The sequence below is a fragment of the Macaca nemestrina genome, chromosome 8 (genome assembly GCF_043159975.1).
Source record: "Macaca nemestrina isolate mMacNem1 chromosome 8, mMacNem.hap1, whole genome shotgun sequence".
Classification (NCBI taxonomy): domain Eukaryota; kingdom Metazoa; phylum Chordata; class Mammalia; order Primates; family Cercopithecidae; genus Macaca; species Macaca nemestrina.
In genome coordinates this window covers 128,620,444-128,640,691 of record NC_092132.1, presented here as the reverse complement: position 1 = coordinate 128,640,691, position 20,248 = coordinate 128,620,444, and the positions used below count along the sequence as shown (strand labels likewise).

General features: G+C 40.9%; 1 protein-coding gene and 3 long non-coding RNA genes across 4 annotated transcripts in view; 2 read left to right on the top strand and 2 right to left on the bottom strand.

Moving 5' to 3' along the window:
- The window catches only part of LOC105482038 (uncharacterized), a 72,186-nt gene extending 71,712 nt beyond the window's left edge, over window positions 1–474 (top strand). Inside the window, exon 5 of the long non-coding RNA XR_987358.2 lies at window positions 397–474. This is a non-coding gene — a long non-coding RNA (uncharacterized lncRNA). The remainder of the gene's footprint in view (window positions 1–396) is intronic.
- LOC139355892 (uncharacterized) lies at window positions 473–3,232 on the bottom strand. The gene is made up of 3 exons (XR_011607153.1): window positions 3,064–3,232; window positions 1,598–1,764; window positions 473–608 (listed from the first exon to the last, which is right to left on the bottom strand). It is a non-coding gene; the product is annotated as an uncharacterized lncRNA (long non-coding RNA).
- Window positions 3,233–4,811: 1,579 nt separating this feature from the next.
- LOC105482039 (EBF transcription factor 2) overlaps window positions 4,812–20,248 on the bottom strand; it is a 205,540-nt gene continuing 190,103 nt past the window's right edge. The window contains exons 15-16 of the mRNA XM_011741899.2: window positions 14,044–14,211; window positions 4,812–7,714 (exon numbers count right to left, since the gene is read on the bottom strand). Of these exons, the coding sequence (XP_011740201.1) occupies window positions 7,683–7,714; window positions 14,044–14,211 (200 nt within the window). The 3' untranslated portion in view covers window positions 4,812–7,682. The remainder of the gene's footprint in view (window positions 7,715–14,043; window positions 14,212–20,248) is intronic.
- LOC139355355 (uncharacterized) overlaps window positions 7,510–20,248 on the top strand; it is a 26,016-nt gene continuing 13,277 nt past the window's right edge. Inside the window, exons 1-4 of the long non-coding RNA XR_011607152.1 lie at window positions 7,510–7,646; window positions 8,076–8,172; window positions 10,823–10,886; window positions 13,249–13,359. This is a non-coding gene — a long non-coding RNA (uncharacterized lncRNA). The remainder of the gene's footprint in view (window positions 7,647–8,075; window positions 8,173–10,822; window positions 10,887–13,248; window positions 13,360–20,248) is intronic.

The following is a 20,248-nucleotide window of genomic DNA, read 5'->3' as shown; positions in this document are numbered from 1 at the left end:
TGTATACACACATATGCATGTATCTACGTATACATATATGCCTGTGTAGTTGTCCTTGTCCTTGTTTTGTACTTGAGAAGAATGCGGTGATTTATTCACGATTGCATAGTTAAGGATTCTAGAACTTGAATTTGAATCCAGATCTCTGATTCATAAAATGAATTGAAAATAAGGTTTTGCTGTAAAAGGTGGGCTCAGTTTTAGGGAAATAAATAAAAAACCACCTCCTTCAATACTCCCAATGGTGTGACAGTTTGTGTGCCCTTCAACAGATTTCCAAGAGTCAGGCAATGAATTCCTTTCTGTGTATTATTCAGCATAATAAACTTCAGCTGGATGATCACTTTTATTTGTTATTTAGGAAATTGCCTGTGTTGTATTATCTGTATTTGGCAGGATCCAATGGAGAAAGTGAAAAGTGTCACTGAGCTGGGCCACAGAGCTGGTTATCAAGGGTAGTCTGCGAGGTCAGAGGTAAGCTGATACGCGGTGGTAGAATGAAGTTCACGGTGCTTTGTAGTTCTCCCTTTTTCTTGAATTACCATGATGCTGACATCCAGGCTAAAGTGCCATTCTACGACCTTTCCACCACTTCCCTCTCAGAATCACTCAAAAGAAAGTAGAGAGATGAGAAAGAGAGGCATGAATTTATTTTTTGATGAAACTGGGAAAACAGGTTACCCCAAATCACAATGTATGAGAAAGGGGTGGCAATGGCTGTGAAAATCAAACAGGAATGTGGAGAGACTGAGAAAGCCTGCTTCAGCTGCAATGTCAGACCAAGCTGAGGGGAAACAGTAGGACTATCTCGAAGGCCCAAACCAGCAGCCTCTTGTTTGTAGCCACTGGGATGAGCATGTAGTCTGACTGCAGACATATCTCTGGGCCTCATCTAGCAGAAAGATGAAGCTCAGTAGGCAGAACTGAATGAGGAAATCACCCAAACAAGCCATAGATGTAAGAAGTGGCCAGTTGGCAAGGAAGAGTGGTCCGGCAGGTGCGGTGGCTCACACCTATAATCTTAGCACTCTGGGAGGCCGAAGAGGATCACTTGAGGCCAGGAGTTCGAGACCAGCCTGGCCAACATGGCGAACCCTGACCCTATTAAAAAATACAAAAATTAACCAGATGTGGTGATGCATGCCTGTAATCTCAGCTACCTGGGAGACTGAGGCATGAGAATCACTTGAACCCAGGAGGGAGAGGTTGCAGTGGACCGTGATCATACCACTGCACTCCAGCCTTGGTGACAGAACAAGACTCCTTCTCAAAAAAAAAAAGGTGTGCTCTCTCTCTCTCCCTCTCTCTCTCTCTCTCTCTCTCTCTCTTTCTCTCTCTCTCTCTCTCTCTCACACACACACACACACACGCATGTATACACATAAGAATTCTGAAATAAGAATTTTTGTTATCCTAATACATAGCCCTGACCCTCCCCTCCCAAATTTCTGGCAAATAGCTGGTCCAGGAAAAGTTCACTTCAATCAAAGATAAATACTATCAAAAAGGTATCATAATATGATATATATGCATACACTATGAAGGAGTGGGGAAGGAAAAAGGAAAGGAAAACAATGGATAGTTGATGGACACTCACCAGAAAGAAAAAGGTTCTCATGGAGCTGGTGGTAATTCTGATCAAGCTCATTGCCTTAATAATTTTAAAAAATAATATTTCTGTGAAACAGTAGTTCAATGCAGAGATGCAGTAGTTCCATGAAACTGGGCAACACAATGAAAACGATGAAATATAACCTGGAACAACTCGTGAAAATAGTGAAAGAAAAAAGCCACTGAGAAATTGGAATACAAAGGCAGACAAGAGTGAGAAAGGCAAGCAAACGGTGTGCATTTAGAGAGGATGTGACGGACAGAAACGATGGACACTAGAGAGCCTCACTTGTGTCTTCAGAAAGACCAGAAAGGAAGACCAGAAGGACCAGAATGAAGGAACAGAGAATATATTTTAACATCATAATTAAAGAAATGTTTCCAGTAATAAAAGACGACTTGAATCTACACATTGAAAGGGAACACTGGGAAAAAAAAACGACACAGGACAATCAACATCCAGCTGTATCCTGGTAAAAGGACTGGCTTCCCATAGAAAGCCTCTGGGGTTGGCAGACAAAAAGATCAAGTCACTTGTAAATAGAGAGACCTTGAGTTAGTCTCAATTTGCATCTGTTTTCCAGCCATAATTATGTATTGTGTTCTCCCTCACTCTCATGACTTACACAAAAAAATTATAGGATTGCCTTGCTTAAATAAGGAAAATAAGAGGTGAAGAAAAGCATGGCTTTAGACATCGCCACAGCAACACAGCAAATAAACAAAAACTCCTGTGAATCCTCAAAGTATAAACCCCCCAATTTTAGATTTAATACTTAACCAAATAGCCATTCAAATAGAAATAATCTCTTTTTGGTGTGCATGAACCAAGGAGCATAATTCTCCTAAGTCCTTCTTGATTGAACTGCTAGAAAACAAACTTCAGCGAACCAAGAAGGAAGAGGAAGATGTGTGCCAGGTGTGCCCCAATTTAAAATAATTTCTTTCCACCTTTCCCAAGATATTCCCCCTCTGTACTCCCTACTTCAGTTAGTGATATCGCAAAATCTGATTGTCTAACTGGCAAACTGGGATTTATTCTAGTCACCCCATTCTCTTCATTCCAGCGTTTCATTAGTTGGTAACTCTTGTCAAACTGTAAAACGTTCTCTCTCAAATCTTTCCTCTGCTTTCCATCTCTATTGTCATGCCTTAGTTCAGGTATGAGTCATTTGTGTTTAGACTATCGCAATAGTATCTTAATTGCAGGAGCAATTTTAAAACATTTCACAACCGTTGCCACACAGGTGCTGAGCAATTAGAAAGGACACCAGTCATAAACAATGGCCCAGCACACTGGTGCTCATCAACTGTCTTTGGTCCTTGCCTAATTGGTCTCCTTGCCTCTAATATCTCCAATCTCCAATCCATCACCCATATTGTAGTTATTATGATTTATGTAAAGCCTAAAGTTGATCATGTCACTCCGTAAGTTTCTTTTAGTTCCGTTACCTGCAGTATAGATCAATGTATGAAGTCTAAAGTCTTTGGCATTGTGAACAAAGTCTTTTAGGACATAGTCCCCACCTAATTCTTAAAGTTTCAAATTTTAACACTCTCACATTCAGTGCCCAACAGCCACTCTGGACTGCTTGCCATTTGGTAAATGCACCAAAGACTCTTTGAGATTCAAGTGTGTGGTTAACATTGTCCTACCTGGAACAGGAATGGAATGTACATTTCCCTAAAAGATCCAGATTCTGGTTCTAGAATCACATCCGAGTAAGAGAATACACATGGGGTAAGTTCCAGGGCTGAACAACCTCTGCAACAGGCGACCAGCCAGAGGTTGCTTCCTCCTCATTTCCTTCCCATTTTGAGTTTTCTCTGTTAAACATCCAGCCACATTACATTATAGACACACTTCATAATTCTTTTGATTAGTTGACTGACAAGAGAGTCCCTAAGGAGTGGATTCTGCCAATGATGCCATTTTCTGTTGTTTGTAACAAATCAGCGGCCTCTCCCACATGACAAGGCAGGGCTGTCTCTGGGAGTCCGAACTGAGTCCGCTCGTTCACTCATCCAACAAGCATGTGTTGAGAACCTCGGTCACATATGGGGTTGAGACTGATGCGGTCCCTGTCCTTATGAGCTTTCTGTCTAAAGTGGAGGGAGCAGCCAGCAGGAAACAAACAAATGAATGCAAAGTGCGACAAGGGCACAAACAGAGTTTAATTATGGAGAATAAGAAGGGGAATCTGCATCGCAGGTGGTCACTGGAGGCCTCCCTCGGTAGGTGATATTTAAACTGAGGCCTGAAGGATGAGAAGGCAACAGCCATGCAGAGATCGAAGGGAAGAACGTCCAACTAGGCAGAGAGCTAGTTTTCATTGAGAAAGTCAAAAACGCAGTGACTTTTTCAGTGTTTCGAAGCAGCATTTCATCCACTTCTGTGAGGAGGGCAATGCGTGTGGTTTGAAGATATCTGTACCCTCCTAGAGAGAAATGAACTAATCCAATTTTAAGTACACTTGTGAATACTCTGGTTGAAAAATCACACGTAGGATCCAGTTCTCCTAAGTTGCTTTGTGAATTTCCCTTCGCATGCCTTTGTGTTGTCCTTCCCATCTGGAGGGCTTGCTACTAACCTCCTCTACTGCAAAACTCCTGCTGGTCTTTGGAGCCCTGGTCCAGCCCTGCCTCCCACGAAGGAACCCTCTCTGACAGCTCCAACCCTCTGTCTGGGTGTCTTCTCCAAGCCTCTGCGCCCTATCTTCTTGAGTGAGCTATCGTCTATGTATTATTTTCTTCCATGAGTATACATCTCCCTCCTTTCCTATGATTTAAGAAGAGACGTCAAGTCTTTGTGTTCTAGCCTGTGATTCTTCACCAAGTGTCTGACAGCTCAAGTTTTAACATTTGTTCAACAAGCAATTTCAAATCAGAGGAGACTGCCCACCTGCCTCAGGAATCCTATATAGCCAAAATCCAACAGAGCAAACAGGATCCTTTCAGTTTTGAGGTTATTTTTATGAATGAATTTGAACAGATGGATATATCAATATACACAGAAAAATGAACAAAAGTCATATGCTCTCCTTTAAGGGAATAACTTAGTACACATTCCATTTAAACAAAATCTATAGTAAGAGTTCCTCAAATAGAACTCAGGGACCAGCAGTTATGAGAAAATTGCCAACATTAAGAACAAATTCCAAACTACTACTCCAAAAAAAGAAAAAGCAAAGGTCCACTCATTTTTACAGTACAAAAATTTTATTTTTTTGTTAGGATAATTTAAAGTTTAAAACTGAAGTAGACATATTCATTTTACAAACAAGATATTCTTTAAGTAAGACCATTAAAAACAGTAAACAAAAAAGCTGTCTTTACAAAAAGCTCTGTGCATAGCAACTTTATACTGTATATAACTGACAAAGCAAAACAATAAAATGAAACTATACAGTTTGAAAATGAAACCTTACTGTACAAAAGGTAGAGAAGTTAATGGTTTTTAAACCATGCATATTGAAATGTGCAAAGAAAAACTGAGAAGAATTACAATGCTATAACAAAAGAATGAGATAAATAATGAAGTAAATTGTCCCTTTAAATGAAAAAAATCTTACACAGCTCCTCTTACAAACATAGGATAGAGTTTCTAGTTACCAATAGAAATACTCGTATTCCAAGTGGCACAAAAATAACTTGGGACTGGAATGATTGAATAGCAATGACTAACAAGGACAGGGTAGCTTTGTTTTTAATTTATTAGTACACTAAAGATAATCCTTACACACATTTGTACAATTAAATAGCTCTGTTGCTGCCAGAGTTCTAGCTGAATGGTCAAGGATGTCTGGTATTTAGTTACACGCATCTTTCGGTGTAAAGCTACCAACAAATTCTACAATCATTTTGAAGACAGTACTGCACTCATCTTCATGCAAGAGGAAAATTCACAGGTTCTAAAAGCAATGCTACTTTAAAAAAAAAATTTCCTTATGTTGGATTGGCTCAAATCCAGGGCTAAACATGCTTAATTTTGCTCTGCCTTCACTTTTGGAAGGTAACGTTCGTATTCCACACATTCTTCCCCTTCCATCAATCAGGTTTCTCACTGGGGGACTTTTTCTCTTATGTTTCCGTGTATTTTGGCGCATTAAGCCCTGACTATGAGGGACTGTCAGCAGTACTTATAAGCATGCCAGGTTTCTAAAACCTTGAATTCTCATGTGCATAGAAATAGTATAAGTCATATTGGGTAATTCCAGAATGGGTTAAAGGCAAATAAGACAGTTGGGGCTGGATAGGTGTGGGCCTGCCTCAATGGGTCAAAGAGAAGGTATGCAGAATTAATGAAGTAATCTAAAATTGGCTCAGATGCACTCATGATGTTTTTCCATGAGTGCTGCATCTATTTCTAACGCTGAAGTCCCAACTAAGATCCCCAGACTAAGTCTGTGTATAGACTACTGTGGTGCTCAGGAGTCAATAAGGAGAACCCCAGTGTGGAAACAAGTGACATCCTTATTGGCAATCCAAATATGCCTGGATGTGTCTCTAGGATCACATAGGCTTTCAAGAATCAACCACTGTTAGCAGCTAAGGCAAGGTTCTTCCTTTCTAAGAGCTATGAAGAGCCCATCAAAGGGCTGGGTAACTGTGCTGCATAGAACACCGACGTTCCTAATCTCTGGATGTCCCAAGAATCTGGTCTTGCCTTTCTTTGAACATCAGAAGAGGGAATTAGGGCTTTTAATATCCCTCTCGCACATCCCATGTCATTCTTGACTAGAAACAGTGTTGAGTGGGATAGCTGTTTTTCAAGAGACTTTCATGCCATAAAAGAGGAAATTTAGAAAAGGACTTGGATGTTCTAAGACTGACTCTAAACAGTCCATCAAACACAGTTATCTTCTCCAAACCCTGTTTCTGAAGTTCTATGGGGCTGTGTACCTCTGTACTGAACCAGGCACCCAAAGAGGAGGGAGTGGTGGGGTTCTGGTGAGGAATTCCCAAAGGGTCCCTTGGTTAAGAAAGTCTGTGGTTTTGGCTCTGCTAGAAGGTGAGACGCTTCTTTCCTTGGGATGCTGAAAGCCTGAGACACACTGAAAGATAGGAATTCTCTGGATTGCTCAGGAGAGAATGTTGAAAACTAATAATATGAATTTTTAAAAAATATTCACAGAGTGTGGACTATTTAGAAATCAGACAGAACTGGGAATGAATTGATGGGTTGGAGTATTTGTGTGTGCATGTGCTAGAGTCTCTGTTTCTGCATTAGGTTGTTCTGTGGGATTCTACATGTTCTTGCCCTTGGGTCAATAAAATGATGGAAAAAGGAGGGGGTGCAGGACAAGGGATAAGAGTCTAGTAAGTAACTGCAGTAATAATCACACACCTTTAAAACTTGTTACTACATGTTTGCATCATTTTCATTTTACATCAGGAAGAGAAATCCCTCTCTCTTCCAAAAAAAAAGGTCTTAATTTCTACCTCTACTTACAATAAGTTACACGTTTATTTATTTAAATAATTGTAAAACATTTTAAAATTTTTCCCTTTTTTTGTTCATTTTTTTTTTAGAGATTAAGCTATAAGCAAACACACATACAACATTTCGTCATTCAATTCAGGTTGCGTTTTAAGAAAGTCTTCCATGCTGGTACCCTGTTTTGTTCGATTTTTTTCTGCATAAACTAAATTGGTATCTGAAAGGCTTCATAGAAAATAGAAACTTTCAACTTTTTTTTTCCTACAAAGAAAAACAAATAGTATCCAAAATATTAAGCATTAATTGTTTGCCAATTTTTTCTTAAATATTTTACAAACATAGGAAGGTGGTTTTCATAATGTTCGTAACAAAGAATTGCATTTCTGCTCTTAGCACTGACTACGTCAATGACACCTTTTGTCCTTGTCCCCAAGAGGGTCAGTTTGTGTAGCCACCGTCAGAGCTATAGGAGGACGTGGGACCAAGTAAGATGCCGGCTCCTTGCAGACCCAAGGGTGTCCATCGTGTTCATGTGGGGGCACCACTACACCCCCGTAAGAGCTCATAGTGCTTTCTTCATTATTGGTCCATCAGAGTAAGTAGTTTTGTGCTATAAGAAAGCAGTTCTTCTTTACATCGGGGGTACAACAAGTCCGGTCATGGCTGCAAGGAAAGAGTGGCACAGGAATGAGACTTGGGGACTTTTTATGTTCAAGGCTATGACACAGAGTGAGGGGCAGGGGATGGGAATGATAGAGTCTGATGCCATTCAAGGACACAGTGCCCTCAGCTGATATGAGGACCGTTCTCCTAGCAGACAGCCCATTAAAGGCACTGAAGCCTTATGGAATCACTGAAGTACAAGGAAACCTTGATGAAGTTTTGCCTGGTTTTGTTTTATATTAATGGGTTGTATAAATGAGACAACAGATGTAAACATGTAAACTAAACTGTAATATATGCATGATATATTTTTTTATTCGACTAAAATAACTTCCAGATTATATTCCTCCAAATCACTTAGGTGGAACAGGAAAGGAACTTCCAGGTGCTGAGCCTGTTGATTTACCAGGGCATCGTTGATTACAAATCAAGCTTTTTATCTACCCTTCACTTCTTTGGTGAGTGCATTTTTTTTTTTTTTAATTAGCTCATCTTCCTTTGGTGCTCACTGCTCATGTCTGATGCTCGTTGCAAATGAATGCTGATTACTGGAATAGAAGACTTCATTTAGTTCCTTAATTCCCACTCTTCTTTTCTGAGGTGAAATCTTGTTCTGTCACCCAGGCTGGAGTGCAGCGAGGCCATCTCAGCTCACTGAAACCTCCCGGGTTCAAGTGATTCTCCTGCCTCAGCCTCCGCCTCCTGAGTAGCTGGGACTATAGGTGCAAGCCACCACACCTGGCGAATTTTTGTATTTTTAGTAGAGAATGGGGTTTTGCCATGTTGGCCAGGTTGGTCTTGAACTCCTGGCCTCAGGTGATTCACCCACCTCAGCCTCCCAAAATGTTGGGATTACAGGCATGAGCCACCATGCTCAGCCCCCAGTTCCTACTCTTCATCACCCTATATAAATGGAGTAATCCAATTCTTTCTCCCTCCATTGGGCCAAGAGGATTCAGACAATGCCTCTCTGGGTGGAATCACTTCCCAGGGTTTCCCTAGATGTGGCAAATAAAGCAGCACCAGCACAATGTGGAAAAATCCCACAGCAAAATGTATTCCGCCAGCCTTGGCTTTCAGAGGATAAGCCCATGGGATTTTCACATTCTTGGAAAATGGCAGAGTAGTTTCCTTGCATCAGAACCTTTAAAATCATATCTAGAATTTGATCCTTTGCATTTTACTATCTACATTGCATCTAAGGAATTAGTCAATATAATAGAAGCATTTTGCTGAGTGTTGCTTACTAAGCTTCCAAGCAAATGGCTGAAATTCTCTCTGCTTTTCTCAATGCTTCCATCTCTTTCTCTGCCCCTTTTTTCCACATCAGCTAGTCCTCTCGGGCAAAATTGTCAGCCGTCTATTTCCCTGCCCATACAGCCTTTATTGAATGTTTGTGAGATCTGGATTAAGGTCTTACACAGCTAGCAAAGCCTTAATTATTTTTGCCTGTATTACTATATATTGAATCAATGTAACTTTTCAATAAAGGCGGTTCAATTCTGGACACTCCCTGATGACTTAGAGATATAGCAACCCTAGTAATTATCCCAGAGTGTAGGAGGGTTTTTTTTTTTTTTTTTTTTTTCCTGGAGGGAGCTGGAAAAGGAATCAGACACATAGTGTGTAATATTATCTCGACAATCTATACTCATCAACTGGAAGCAGCTGATAAATGAGGTAGGTGGAACCATGCTGTATGTGGAGCTCTCTGGCATGGAATTCTGAGTCACATTCTGAACTTCAATTTGTCTATTATATTTAAAACTCCTGACTCGGCACGGTGGCTGATACCTGTAATCCCAGCTCTTTAGGAGGCTGAGGTGGGAGGATCACTTGAGCCCAGGAGTTCAAGACCAGTCTGAGCAACATGACGAAAACCCATCTCTGCAAAAAATACAAAAGTTAGCCAGGCATGGTAGTACATGCCTATAGTCTCAGCTACTCAGGAAGCTGAGGTAAGAGAATCTCTTATTGAGCCCAGGAGGTCAAGCCTGCAGTGAGCCATGATGGCACCACTGTGCTACAACCTGTGTGACAGAGTGAGACCCTGTCTCAAAAAGAAAAATCCTCAGCCCCTTCCTTTTCTGCGTGCTCAGAGAGATACCAAAGGGGCTCATGGAACAGCAGAGGTGCTCAAAGAACAAGATCCCCTGAATGACAGAGAAGAACAGATTTGAGATATATCCCTTCCTCCTAGTCCGACATCCAGACTGGGTAGGCTTGATGTCTGCTAGGTGGGGACTCTGACTTTTTGCTTGTAGAAACCATAGCCAACAGACAGAAAGCAATTATCTCCCTTTGAACCAGGTGGAAAGTAGGTATGGGTATAGGGTAAAGATAAGAATTTCACTCTCATTGTCCCTGGAGACACAGTGGGCTGCCAGAGCACAAGCTCTGGAGTCCACATGTCTGGGTTCAAGTCATCAGACTCTTCCTGTGTGGCCTTGGGTAAACTGCTTAACTAAGAATGGTGATAATGGCATGACTTAGACATAATTCTCTTTTTTTTTTTTTTTTTTGAGACGGAGTCTCGCTCTGTTGCCCAGGCTGGAGTGCAGTGGCCAGATCTCAGCTCACTGCAAGCTCCGCCTCCCGGGTTCCCGCCATTCTCCTGCCTCAGCCTCCCGAGTAGCTGGGACCACAGGCGCCGCCACCTCGCCCGGCTAATTTTTTGTGTTTTTTTTTTTTTTAGTAGAGACGGGGTTTCGCCGTGTTAGCCAGGATGGTCTCGATCTCCTGACCTTGTGATCCGCCCGTCTCGGCCTCCCAAAGTGCTGGGATTACAGGCTTGAGCCACCGCGCCCGGCCGACATAATTCTCTTAAAGCACTCAGTTCGGCACCTTGCCTGTAGTGCTCAGGATAGTTAGCAAGCCTCAGAGAGTGTGGGCGGCACATGCCTTTGCAGGCAATGAAGTCTAGAGAAGGGCTCCTCCCCAGCCTGCGATCACCCAGGCACTCAGCCCACATTGTCACCCTCCCACTGTATCTCTAAAGAGATGGAGCTCCCTGCCCAGCAGGCCTCTGAGATCCCAGGATTTTTGTTGTTGTTGTTCAGTGACTGTGCATTAAATGTCAGCTTCATTTCCTCCCTCTCTCTACTCAAGGGAACTTCACAATGCTGGACACTGAGCTTCCACGTACCTGGTCTAAAATGAGGAAGAGCAGAAGGTAAGGTCTCTGAGGGCATCCTTTGTGAACCCTCGCCTCCTCTCAGCCAGGCTGTAGGAAATATCTGTTACCTTGCCTAGTTCTTTACACAAATTAGTCCGCAACAACCTTTGGGGATAGCTGTCGATTTTCTATTTAACAGACTGGGAAACTGAGGCTCTGAGAGGATAAGAGCATGCACAGATTGACACAGCCTGGAAAGAGCTGAACTAGAACTCAACACACGACTGGTGAGATTGTGGCCGGCGCTCTTCCCGTGGCTAATCCTCTTTGAGGTTGTCCTCAGGATTCTGTTATTTCTCCATATCTCACTTGATATTTTCATAGTTTTTTTTGCAATTCCTTTTTAGGCTACTGCCCTAAATCGACAGGTGCTTCTATTTTTCTCCTCCCCAGCCTACTCCAAAATTTTAAAAAGACTACATATGGGCTACGGTGTATACTGCTAAGGTAACTGGTACACCGAAATTTCAAATCACCACTAAAGAATTTATCCATGTAATCAAAAACCATCTGTACCCCCAAAATTAATTTCTTTTTTTAAAAAAAACCTATAAAAACTTTTAAAAAAAATCTTTTGGAGATGGGGTCTCACTATGTTGCACAGTCTGGGCTCAAGCAATCCTCCTGCCTCAGCCTCCCAAGTACCTGGGACTATAGGTGTGTGCCACCACACCTGGCCCCTTCTTCTTTTAAAGGTTCAAATCACCAGAGGAATGTGGAAGGAACTGAAGGATTCAAATGAGGTTTGGAACTTTGCAATGACTCTAGAAATGAAGCTAGAGCCTAGAGCCTGTGCCTACATGCAACTCACCAATTCACTGCTCCTATAAACCTATCAGGAACGTGCCGCTCAGCCCGAGCACCCTGAGGGGTGGTGACCAGAAGTTTGTGTGGCTGGGGACCCTGGAGAGGGTCTTCTGTTTCTGCTGCAGCTGCCCTCAGAGGGAACCTCACTAAGACCAAGCAAGGTTTCCTTCCAGCTCTTTGGGCTGACTCAAACCTGACTTCAGTAACACCACAGGAGACGTGGGCATGCAGCAAGAGGTGGGGTGGGGATGACAGGCCCTGGAGTCTGTAAGAAACTTGTCCTGGCCACACCGTAGGCTGAGAGCCGGGTAAAACAGAAGATCTGAGACAACCAGCTCCACATTGAGAGAGGAGGTGGGGAAAGGGTGACAGGTGGAAGTCAAGTATCCTTTTTTCCTTTAAGTAAAACTGAACCTATGTGTTAAGTGGCCAGGAATGAGGAAAGGGCCGCATCCATCCTGTCTTCCTCCCGTCCAATGCGGAGGAAAGCCTGCATCCCTCCTTGGTCTGTCTCAATCTGCATTTTGCCAGTAAGACTTGCTGGGCCTCTACTCGAGTTAAGGTCAATGAATAAAACCAGAGAACTTAAAAAGAAACATCAACACTGAAGAGGTCACGGGGAAGAGGAAGGAAAGTACAGTGAATATTCAGCTATCATCTTCATTTCCCTGTCTGGAGATGAAGGCATCATGGAGAAACTCTGGGCACATCCCCTAAGGATGGGATGGAAACCACTGGTCTTTGATGAAAGACGGGGCAGGTGGAGACACTTAGATACAGGCTCAGCCTATTTCTCTATGAATTAGACATCTGGGTGAAAATCCCTGCCAAAAAAATCCATGAAATTTCCAGATGTTTCCAGCTACCCACACATTGGGTGGCATATAGACCCAGCTGCTTCATCTAGTTAGAAGTAAAATAATTTTCAACAATATTTCTGAGTGCTGGGTTTTCCATTCTAGTTTTGACAGTTTCTCGGTCGAGTCACTTGCCTTCCAGAAGACACCACCATTTCCAGTGTTTGGATGGCTCAGGAACCTAACGTACCTCCCAGAGCTCTGCTCAGCCACAAGAGAATGACCTCTCACAGGTGTCCCAAAAGAATTAAGAGCCCACACTCCACTCTGTCATCAAACCACCAGGCAGATGCCATCCCAAGGACAATGCAGCCCATCCAAAGTTCCCCATAAAGCACTGCTGACCTCACAGCCTTTGATCCATGAGGGGTTAATGAAACCTCTTCCCTTTTTCGTTTTACCCAACCCTACTTGTTGTAAATATTTTCTTGCCAAGACACGAGAGGAGCAGCCTAAAAATAATGTGGGTTGCCGGTGAGCCCCAGTCCTCAGCAGTTTCCAATTTGTTCTTTTGCTGTCGGCTGCCCCCAATCCATGATGAGATGATTTGATTTTCATATATTCATCACATTTGTGTTATATCATGCCATATTATATTTTAGAACATTGCTCAAAAATGGGTTTGATGGATGGATAATTTTTGTTCTTAGAAACGGTATGTCTTTTCTTTCTATTCTCCACAACCGCCTAATCAGGCACCTGCTATCAATTTGACTTGCATGTAACCAGAATTCTCGGAACTTGTTGGTTGCTCCTGCTGGCTCCTGTCCATGTGTGCCAAGAGGCCGTGATGGCAAGCGGATTAGGTAAGCAGAAAGCACCACGTGGTATCCCATGGGGTGACTGGGCATTTTCTGAGAGGTAGCAGAATGGCCCTGTGGACAGCATAGGGCTGGGAAGTCCAGACACTCCTCAATTGTATGTATGGCTCTACCATGGTTAATTCCGTTGCCTGCAGAGTTTGCTGATGTCTGTTTTCCCCGATCTTGCTTTTTAAAAAACTTTTATTATTTTTTGAGATGGAGTGAGTTTTGCTCTTGTTGCCCAGGCTGGAGTGCAATGGCGTGATCTCGGCTCACTGCAACCTCCACCTCCCCGGTTCAAGTGATTCTCCTGCCTCAGCCTCTCAAGTAGCTAGGATTACAGGCACCCACAACCACACCCAGCTAATTTTTGTATTTTAAGTAGACACAGCGTTTTACCATGTTGGCCAGGCTGATCTCAAACTCCTGACCTCCAAGTGATCCGCCTGCTTTAGCCTCCCAAAGTGCTGGGATTACAGGCATGAGCCACCATGCTTGGCTCCATCTTGCTTTTAGATGGAGCGCTTGCCTGACTGTATAAGCCATTTATATCCCATGATGAGAACAGCAAAGCATCTCTTTGCAGGTAAACAGCTGAGCTATACAACGATGTCCTGTTTGCTCTTACTTTGCCAACCCTATGGTACATTGTGTCATGTATAACCCCAAAATAGAACCCTCGCTTACCTCTGAATCCATTTCCATTGCCGCTGGAGCAGGCAGGTGAAGGGGAGCCTTGGGGCCTGATGACAGGGGCAAAGGCACTCTTCTGTTTGACAGCAGGAAAAACTGAAGAGGAAAATGGGAGGATGGAGGATGTGCTGGAAGACCCGACGGTGGGACTCGATGACATGACTGGAAAGCAAATGCACAATCCTCGTTTAGAAATTAAGATCTTCCTTCAGTTCACATATTTGGCACACCTTTATTGAGAAATTGTTAGTTTCCTGGCATTGTTCCAGATTGCAGGGATTGGAAAAAAAAAAAAAAAGTTGAATGTGACATTGCCACCCTGTCCAGTGGGAGGAACAGACACATAAAACAACTAATATGGTAATGATGCTATTAGAGGAAGGTACCCAATGCTTGGGAGAGTCGGGAAGGCAGCTTCAGGAAGTGATGTTGGAACAGGTCTTCATTCACAAGCAGCAGCTTGGCAAGAGAGAAGACTGAGGCCAAACATGCCTGAAAAATCATCAAATCTACCCAGCAATGGAAATCACTTTTACACCCTACAAAAAAAGTCCTATTTGGGAGCTATGTGCTTCCCCGGTAACTCCTAAGGCTCCAGAGGTTTGGTCTGTAGAGTTAACATCTTCTCTGAGAGTGCCATCTCTATGGGCCACGTGCTCATTAAATGTAAAAGTTTATTAACATTCAGAAAATTGTCTCCCTCTCCCGTACTTTCAGTGCTCTTGGGAAATATAGCTGCAAGTTGGCCTCCCCTGACATAATGTTTAGGAAAAAACACCATTATTAGTGGTATTAACATTAAAATGACTTAAGGGAAGACTAAAGCCAAGTGTTGTAATTTCTAAGAAAAATAAAAGCAATTTACACGATGAAGTACCCCACCTCTTCATGTCAGATACTCCACCAAGTTACATCATGCAAGATGATAATTTTACCTTCTATGTTCAACTTAAGAAAGGGGTAAACTAGAGCACACAAGGGCAAAACTCTTAAATATAGCACCTGATAGTTTTAGGCACTTGTGTTAGTATAATTCCCAGATTCTGAACTGTCCGAGTCACATGACTTGATAAAAGTATTGTTGGAGCCTAATGACCAAGCCCAGCAGTGCTATTTCTTGCTTTGTGTTTTCAATGTACCAATTGTCCTTCAAAGTAAATTTGAAAGTGAGGACATGGGCGAGACTTATGACTGAACAACTAAGTACAAGGTGAATTGAAGGTCAAATGTTCTGATGTCCATGGACGACTCCACCCTCATTTCCCCTCCCTCCCTATAAAAATATATTTTGGGCCGAGTCCACCCAATTGCCTGTATAAACACTTAAATAGCACAAGTCCCATATGATGTCTTTTATCGCTGAACTGAAATCCAAAGACTTCAAAAGGAGAGCTTTCCCTAAAGACTTCTTATCCTTAAAGTAGTCTTGATTTAAGGAGCTATGCATCTGAGTACATCTGTCTTTCCTCAAATATGAATTAAAAGAAAAAAAATTGGAAAGGAGAACAAAGTTCTGGAAGAATCTCATGTAATACTTGAATATGTAAATGAATAAAAACACTGTTGGGTTAATTCACATAAGAAGATAGGACACAGGGTTAAGCATGAGGAGTGGGTCTTATTCGTGGTTCTGAGCAAAATCTCTTCTAGCCTTGGGTTTGGCATTAGTGAAATAGAAAAACAAAAGACAAAAAAGTCCACAAGCAAAAAATCCCCAACTTTTCATTTTCTCTAAGGTACAGAATTAGGGGCCAAAGAAAAGCTGGGACTTAGGGGGCCCGTATTCTACCACGGTCCCCCAAATGGTGTCTACAGCAGCAGAACCTCCTCTCAGACATCATCATTGAAGAGGTTTGTATAATGTGAATTAGGCATTCACACATACTCCATTCCATTTATATTCAGCAAGTGACTCACTAGTACAGATAATTATTTTCTAATAACAGATTTCAATGGAAAGTAGAGCCCATTAGATCAAAAATGGTTCCCTTGCAGTGGCAGCGGAAACACCTCAAGCTTTACTAAGTGACGTGGAGGAATTGTTGCAGAGTTGAGTAAGCACATGTCCGTTTTAAATAGTTCTTACAATTTTGTAAAAATGCCAAAATGCATTCAAATGAATTTAAAATTCAGTGCAACTATAATAAAAATACTGAAAGGAATTTTAATTTGTGCATTTCAGCAAACACAATTACTATGTTTATCTGTTTCAAAAAACAATAACGCTGTAAAAGACAGGAAGTTTTGTTTAAAAAATTTTTTTAAGTAGTAAGAGGCACTTATCTTCATCAGTGAAATCAGCATTGTACTAGCACAGAAATAGGCAGACAAATCTTTACAGCAAAACAGAGTTCAGAAACAGACCTGGGTATAGACGGGAATTAATAAAGGTGACATTTCATATTAGTAGGAAAATAAATGCATAGAAAAATACACTAACCATTTGAACACTAAGTTTAGAGTACTTTCTCCTGTTGAACACCAAAATAAATCTAAGTAGATTGAAGAGTTATTTTTAAAAGCAAAATTGTAACAGTGCTAGTGAAGCTATTAGGATGGTTAGAAGTTTACAAGATAGATTTGCCGCATAATGAAAAACTTCTGCAACAAACACAAAAAGGCAAATGACAGATTAAGAAAAATATTTGCAATACTTATTTAGATATGCTTATATCCTCAATAGCTCATAAGTTTTCCTAATTGGAAAAAGAAAAACGCCCCAAGAGAAAAATAAGCAAGGGACACAAAAAAAGAAAATCAGGAATAAAAATGACCAAGAGAGACTCATATAGAAACAATCAAACTGATTCGTAATAAAATGCTAATTAAAACGGTAACAAGATCTTATTTTCCACTTACTAAATAGAAAAAGAAAAAATTAACAGGGCGGGGAAACATATAATATTCTTTCTTTTCTGAGGGAAGAATTAACCTCTCTGGAGGGTCTTTGGCAATATATATCAAAGTATTTTAAAATGTGCACATCCTTTGACCCACTAATTTAATCTCTAGAAATTAATCCCAAGGAGATAGTCATGACTGTGCCAAAAATAATAGGTCCAAGGGCATTTTTATAATAATGAAAAATTGGAAAATAACTTAAGTGTCCTGCAGTAGGGTACATTGTATTTAGTATACAATAGAATGCTATGCCAATATTAAAACTAGTGCTGTAGAATATTTAATCCCATGGAAATATACACCCCTTCAGATGAAAAAAACTGCATAACACATATTAAGCCCCCATTAATTTTTAGAAATGCAAATAGCAGCAACAGTCTAGAAGGACGTGATATACACCCAAAATTTTAGCAATGGTATCTCTGGCTGATGGGATTATGAATATCCTTAAATGTAGTGCTTTCACTTGTCCATATCGTCAAAATTTTCTACAACAAACTTGTGTTACTTTTAATACATGGTAGGAGAAACCAGTAAAGGTTATTACATTTTAAAAAGGGAAAATCTCGATTTCTTTGGGAAGAAATAAATAATACAATCCTTAGCAATAGACATATTAGCATTTACAAATAATTTTAACTTTTCTCTTTCATTTAAGGCTGTACTGCCTATAAACAAAGTTGTCTGTTACTCTAATAACAACCCCACCTATTAAAAAAAAAAAAAAAGCAAGAGATGAATAAATCCTCACATTCCTGGGAAACACCTGATGATTGTAGTCAACTTTTAAAAGCAAACACCACTCCTCATATCTCTGTTCCCTATTCTTACGATCTGGGTCTGCATCACTGAAGGATTTTATGGTGCCCAGCTTCATATCTGTGACTTTGGTAATTTTACTGCTTTCCTTCCACCCTCTCTTTCATTGATCTTATGGCAGAATCTCATTAGTTGTGCATCAGAGCAGACACTGCAATTTTCAAAATGTATCTATCCATGACTGGAAGACTATCCTTTAAAAATTAACAATGGTTCCCTCCGCGTAGACACAGAATGTGCCATTTTTCTTTCCTCCTTTTTTACCTATACGTGCTTTTCAAGTTGTCTGTAATGAGAATACTATTATTTTAATAGGCTTTTGTTTTTCTTTTCTGAAGAAGTAGAAATATATCAGAATTCAAAGAGGTTGTTCTTATGGTGGGAGTATGCGTTCTTTTAAAAACTATTTTTATACGTTCTACATTTTCTGTAGTAATCATTTAATATTTTACAATAGAGAATGTCTTAATATTTGTTTTTGAAACTATAAAACAATTGAACCCCGGAGCATGGTCTAAGGCTCTGAACATAATGTAGGAATCTATGAGGACAGGTTGGATTCCTGCCTGTATGGATTCTGTCCCAAACTCTGCATAGGCTTGGTGGCTATTCTGCTTTGGAAGAAGTGGTCCCTATGGGTGTTACAGGCTTGTTAAATAGACAATCTTTTGGGACTGCAGAGAGAACCATTTTAGGAAAGTTGATTGCATGTACTTCCAATTGAGAATTTCTCTGGACATCTATCTCTCTATGGATAGGGGCCAAAGTAAAGACAAGTACGTCTGGCCCAGAAATCTCTGTGAACATGGGGAGTTAAGGAAAAACCACTTTTCTTTGTAAAAGGATTGATTGGCTTGCATAGTCTCAGCTGGAACTCACCGGGCACATATCCTCCTTTGCATTGAGCCATTGCATTTTTTGGAGCTAAGGGGTCTGTCAGCATTTCATTATAACCCCCTATTGTCAGGGGTTTAGAATTCAGCCATAAAAACTTGCACTGAGCTGGAACTTGGCACACTGCTACTGCCAGGAAGTGAAGTTTGTATGTAAAATTGAAAAAACATCTGTTTGGCCATTTTTGAAGTAGTGTGAGAGCAAAAACAGTAAAGATGCAGGTTTCTGATACTCTGCATTGGCTGTCATGCAAGTTAAATGTGACCAAGAAGCTTGGCTCTATTTCTATCTTAGAGTCTCTGGCAAATATTTGCTCCGTGGCATGGCCCAGCCACATCAGATGCATTTTTAGAAAATCATAGAATTGTGTTTTCAGACACAAGCAACTGAATTGACAAAATGTTTTCCCCGGGGCTTTTCTTTTTTTTGTATTTCCCAGAGAAGTAAAGACTTGGCTGGCTAGAAATACAGGTCAGGTGCTATTGTAATGAACTCCACTGGGTAGTCAGTCTTTGTGGAGTAGGGGAATTTGATTGTAATGAATGCACTGTTTGGAATTTCATTCCTAGCCTGCAACTCATTCAGACCCTCCCTCCAAAAGTGAAGGTGCAAACCATCACACCAGATTCAATGGGTACAGGGAGGAGGTCTTCTCCAGTCTCTCCTTCTCTCTCCCAGTTGGGCACGTTGCCTTCCTCTTTTCCCTGATCTGTGTCTACCATCTCATTTTAATGGGTACTTTGAAGATTTGGGGTGTTACTAGTTTTCTGGTGGCAGTGGGTTTGGGTGATCATGAAAGAACAGAAGGAAATCGTTCTGGTGGGAGTGGGAAGGGTTTCTCTCTACCAAATGAATTATTTAGGAAAAAATATTAAGCAATTAACACCTAACTGTGCATTTTCATTCCTCTTTTTTTTCTCTTTCTTCTCCATCCTCTTCACTACCACACTACATACTGTATTATAAAACTGATCATTTTTTATGTACAAAAACAAGTATGAGTCAACCTTATTCATACCTACATAAATTATGACTGAATGATGTGAAATTGCCACTTCTATAAATCAAAAATGGTCAAATAGAGGGAATTTCATATGGTTTAACCTAATATTACACTATAAATACATTAAATAATTCTTACATTATTAATTTTAAAATGTGGTATTCTGAGTGTGATGATATATTCTAGTCCCCTTTTTACTACTTACTATGAACTTTCAAGTCATTTAATAATTCTTCATCTCTTACAAGGGATAATGATAAAAATGATAGTATCCATGTCACAAGGTTGTTGTAAGGCTCTGACTGGACTCTAGATGTCAACATGCTTTTTAAGCGGTAAAGCGGAATGTAATTGTTAATTCATCTTATTATTGTCACTGTTATAACATTGTTTACACAATGGATCGCTTGCCACTGCATTATTTGTAGGGGTTGTTAAAGATGTGATCTCTTTACCACACCAGACACCTTCTCCAGGAGAAAGCAAGGGAGAGACCTCTCCAACATCTCAGGAACAGAAATTGCCACCTTTCTTCTGAGCTACTTTAAAAAATAACGTGTGGACATAAAATCTTACAACAAA